This window comes from Suricata suricatta, chromosome 15 (genome assembly GCF_006229205.1).
Source record: "Suricata suricatta isolate VVHF042 chromosome 15, meerkat_22Aug2017_6uvM2_HiC, whole genome shotgun sequence".
In the NCBI taxonomy this organism is placed as follows: Eukaryota; Metazoa; Chordata; class Mammalia; order Carnivora; family Herpestidae; genus Suricata; species Suricata suricatta.
Genome location: NC_043714.1, coordinates 6,242,284 through 6,246,901, shown reverse-complemented (window position 1 = coordinate 6,246,901; position 4,618 = coordinate 6,242,284). Strand labels below are relative to the sequence as shown.

Genomic DNA, 4,618 nt, shown 5'->3' with positions numbered 1-4,618 from the left:
GGGGAAGCCCTGCTCTGGGAAGGGCAGGCCCAGGCCGTCCACGGCCACACGGCCGCCCTCCGGGCCCAGCGTGGCGGCCTGCGTCTCGGCGAGGCCGTGCAGGAAGCCGCCCTCCACCCGCTTCAGTCGCTTCACCTGCTTGCGCCTCCGGGGCCGGTACTTGTAGTTGGGGTGGTCCTGCATGTGCTGCACGCGCAGCCGCTCGGCCTCCTCCACGAAGGGCCGTTTCTCGGCCAGGGTCAGCGCCTTCCACGACTTGCCTGCGGTGGCACAGAAGGGGCGACAGGGGCGTCGGGCTGGCGTTCTGCGCTCGCGTTCCCAGAGGCCCCACCTGCGCCCCCACCTCTCCCCTTCGACCTTTAATGGTGCATCTGGAGGAAGAGGTCAAGTTAAAGAGGGAAAGTCTGCGACTCCGGGAGGCCGAACACTTGGGGACGCCGAGAGATCGAGGGTCCGCTAAGGGCATCCCTGCCTCCAGTTGGCCTCCTGCAGGCAAGGTCCTAGCTCGCTCGCTCCCAGACTTTCAAGGAATTGAAAACGTCCCCTCCCCGGGAAAGGAGTAGGGAAGCGGCGGGACCGAGCCGGCGTGGCTCCTGGGGTGCCCTGGCCGCGGCCGGGACTCGCGGGGAAGCCACCTTTCCGGGGTCGTCGTAGCCGCGCCCCCGGTCACCCGGGTCACCTGGGCACGGATGACAGGGATTCCGTTTGGAGAGTAGCGAGAGGGGACGCGGGAGGAGAGCCGAGGGCCCCGGGGGAGGCCCCTGGCGGCACGCACCGCGACTCGCACCCCCTGGGTCCCCAGCGCGCACTCACCCAGCATCTTGCTCAGCTCGGCGTTGTGCAGGTCCGGGTTCTGCTGCGCCAGGCGCTTGCGCTCGTCCTTCGCCCACACCATGAAGGCGTTCATCGGCCGCCGGATGCGAGACTCACCCTTGGCGCGGCCCGCCGCCCCGGCCGGCGCCCCGCTGCTCGCCGCCGCCTCGCCCTTCACCTTCATGTCCCCGAGGGGGCTCAACGACTCGGCCCAGGGACAGGGGCCCAGCCCGGCCATCACCGCGGGCAGCGCGCTGCGGGGCTGGCTCTGGTCGTCACTGGCGTACCCCGCATCCGGGCTGCTCATGGCGCTCCAGCCCTGCCCCTCGCCCCACAACCCTCCGCCGGACACACCGCCTCCCCCGACGCGGGAGAGGGGGTGGGAGCGTGGGACGGAGGTGCCCGGCGGGCTGCTCGAGGCTCTCGGGCCCGACCCGCTGCAGACGCTGCAGGGCGGTCCCAGCCCACCGCGCAGACAGCGTCCCCACCGGCCGAGTGACACAGTGGGCGCCCCGGGCCCTTTTTCTGCACTGATGTTGGCCAATGGAGTGGCGGGGGCGGGCCGGGTGAGCGTCCTTAGGCCCACGCCCAGCCGGCGGCCGGTGTCCCGAGTCTCTCCTCAACCCCACGCCCGCCCTCTCCCCTCCCCGGCCCCGCGCCCAAGGCTACACCTGCCCCCGGGGAAACTGGCTGAAACCGGGCTCTGGCGCTTCGTTCCCTCCGACTAGCAAAGGGACTACGGAAAAACCTTCTGGAATTCTGACCGAACCGCGGGGTAGAAAGGAGTACTCGGCCACGGTAGTTCGGTGAACAAACTCAGCATCGCTTTTACAGAGCTGAGGGTTTCAGCGCGGGGCGACCTCTCCATATTCCAAGGAACCCCACGGGGTTCTTCTTCAAATGTTCAAATTCAATAAAATTCAAATTTTATTGAATGCAGTAGGTACTGTTGATAATAAATTTTAAAGTTTATAAATAAATTTAAAAAATAAGTCCTCCCAAAGGACTCCACTTGCTTGCTGTGTTTATTACACTCAAAATGCTATGTCCAAGTAGATTCTAATTGCTAAAACAAGATAAAATACGGAATGATATTCTGTAACCAATATTCCGACATCCCCCCAAATTTAAAGCCTTTATTCATAACGAGGAAGCAACCCTTGCAAACCTGTCCGTGAGGTGTATAATAAACAGAAAGGTTTTCATACGTGTTCAAAGAAGAGGCAAAATGTGGTTAACACTAGCGGCAATATTTATGGAAATGCCCGGCTTATGGGGGAAGGGCAAGCCGTGGCACCGCAAGGTCACAGCTCTCAAGAGATCCCTGTACGTTTCTTTAGGCGGAAATGAAAATCTGAACGAGGATTAAACCCGTGTTTAAATCTAAAACCAGTGGGGCTTTTAAACCAGACCATTACACTTCCAGGGCACAGGCCTCCACGCTTAGCAAGTTTATCCTTGTCACTCTGTGAGGCAGACACTTTTACAGGATAGGAGCCTGAGACCCAGAGAGGGTAAGGAACTTTCCTGAGAGCACAGCCCTTCAGGAGTGGAATTCAGGTCCCGGAGTCTGCCCTGCTTTTGAGCTCTTAATCACTAAACCAAACTGCTGTGTTTGTGTATTTGTTTGTACATTTGTGTTGTTTTCTAAGGCCATTAACAGCCATTTCTACACAATTCCAGAACTTTGCGAATCAGTGAATACATCCCTTTGCAGAACAGTGTTTATTTTGTTTACTGTGGGGGTATGAGGGCATGGAAGCTTACATCCGGGGTCTGGGAAGTAAATCTGCAACTTTTTGTGTGAAATTAGAGTAACAACTCATCTGTCAAGTCTGCTTATTAGTGGCATCCATTAAAAAAAAGAACATGACGCCTTAGGAACCCCTGGTCTTCAGTTTCTCTGACTTTGCTACTCCCGGCCCAAAACACCCCCTTCGCCCCTGTTGTAAGCGTCTTTACTTTGACTCATGCTCTGTGAAGTGTTGACTGCCCTCCCTCACTACCACCAGCCACTCTTCGTCCACCATATAAATTAAGAAAGGGGTTCCAGTCCCAGGGTCTCTGAAGTTCACCCCAGAAAAAAAAACCTTTAATCTGCTTATGAAAATCAGAGAGAAGTGTTACTTTTAATGGGTGGTTTGAAGCAGCTGGCTGTAAACAAATTTAGCTGATGGTATACCTTTTCTCTACAGCTTTATTTTTCTGAAATAAATATAGGCTTGAAAAATTAAGCATAATTGCATTCATTGCAAATGGTTAGATAAGTAACGAAACCATAGGAGTAGAAAGAGCAAATTCAACCTATAGCCCCTGGCTTCTTGTTTTCTTGGCCATCTCGAATTTTTCTGGATAATGATAAATAGCTTGGCAAATATCTCAAAACGGATTTTCTATCAGCGCCAAAGTTTTTATGAACTCATAGGAGTTTCCTTAGACTAAAGATTGAAAACTACACAAAGACAATGTCCATTCCAGAAACTATTTTATCTGCCTAGATTAATCTATTTGATCAGTTCTGTAAATAATAATAATAAAATTGGGTACAGGAAATTCAATCCGAGTGTGAGTCCAAAAAAATGTATATGCATGGATTTACCCTTGTACATTTCCTTCGACTTTGTGTTCTTTTCTGGCCCACACCATTCCAGGGAGAGGCGCTGGGAGAAACCGCTGGGGGAGGCAGTCTGGAAGACCTCCGCTATTATTTGCACGTATTCCTGAAGACAGACTACTGATTCGTGTAGGGTAGATTACTGAGAAATCAAATGACAGCTCTGCACCCCTAGGATGGAGCGGGACCTTCCGATTTTGCGCCCCTCTCCCAGCTTCTTAGAATGCCTTCCCTGGCAGTTATCAAGTAATCGCCAGTTAGGAATGATGGTGCCTTTTCAAGGCTAGTCCCTTTTACCTACCATTGCCTAGATCTAATTTTTTCTGATCATTCACTTGTCGTGTATTTGGCGGGGGAGGGCTTCGGGGGCTCCGGCGCCGCAGACCCGTCCTTGGTGCGTGTGGCCTCTTCTATTTCGGGCTCTTTACTAAACGCGGGGTTGGAAGTCTAGCTCTGGACGTTATCAGAGCCAGCCACAAATGCCACATGAAAAGCAGCAAACATCCGGAGTGGTTTCCTGCGAGTCTTGCTTTTCTCAACACGAGAGATTTACGCGGGGGCTTCGCGGGGGAGGAGTGTTGGGGGGGATGACAAACAAGTTTCTCGACTAGGAGCCTCGTACACCCGCTGGTGTCGCCGGCCGGGTGCGTTTGCCTTGCACAGTCCAGGCTCTCTGGGTTCCCGGCTACTAATTGCACGCACGGTCCCCAGGCCAGACTCGAGGCTCGAAAGGCTGGGCGAGGAAGCGACTGGCCCAGCAGGAGCTGTGCCCGTTGCCACTTGGGGCCTTGGGCCAGCGGGCGCAGAAATGAACCCGGGTAGGTGACGAGCTGCGGCTCGGCCCCGGGGGAGTCGGAGCCGCGCTTTTCCCCCCGGGGCCGGAGTGAGCAGGCAAGACTGGGCGGTTTCCCGCAGGCTGCTGTGTTCTCGAAGCTCGGGGAGCGGGCGCCGGACAGAGGGCTTTCAAGTCGTTAGGGAAGGCGGCGGGCACCCAGACAGATCCGGGCTGGCTGCGGGGAGCGAGTCCTGGGGGGCGGGGAAGGGAGTGCGCGCCGCCGGCGCCGGGCGGGAGTAGACAATGGTGTCCCCGGAACAAAGCATAACAATAAGGCCTTTGCATTTATAAATCGCGCGCCCGCGGCCGCCTCCGGGAGGCCGGCGGGAGGCGGCGTGCGGCGGTGGAGCGCGGCC

The 4,618-nt window shown here is 56.1% G+C and overlaps 1 protein-coding gene across 1 annotated transcript in view; it reads right to left on the bottom strand.

Moving 5' to 3' along the window:
• SOX17 (SRY-box transcription factor 17) overlaps positions 1 to 1,293 on the bottom strand; it is a 2,048-nt gene extending 755 nt beyond the window's left edge. The window contains exons 1-2 of the mRNA XM_029924007.1: positions 814 to 1,293; positions 14 to 260 (exon numbers count right to left, since the gene is read on the bottom strand). Coding sequence (XP_029779867.1) covers positions 14 to 260; positions 814 to 1,120 — 554 coding nt within the window. The 5' untranslated portion in view covers positions 1,121 to 1,293. The remainder of the gene's footprint in view (positions 1 to 13; positions 261 to 813) is intronic.
• Between the last annotated feature and the right edge of the window lie 3,325 nt (positions 1,294 to 4,618).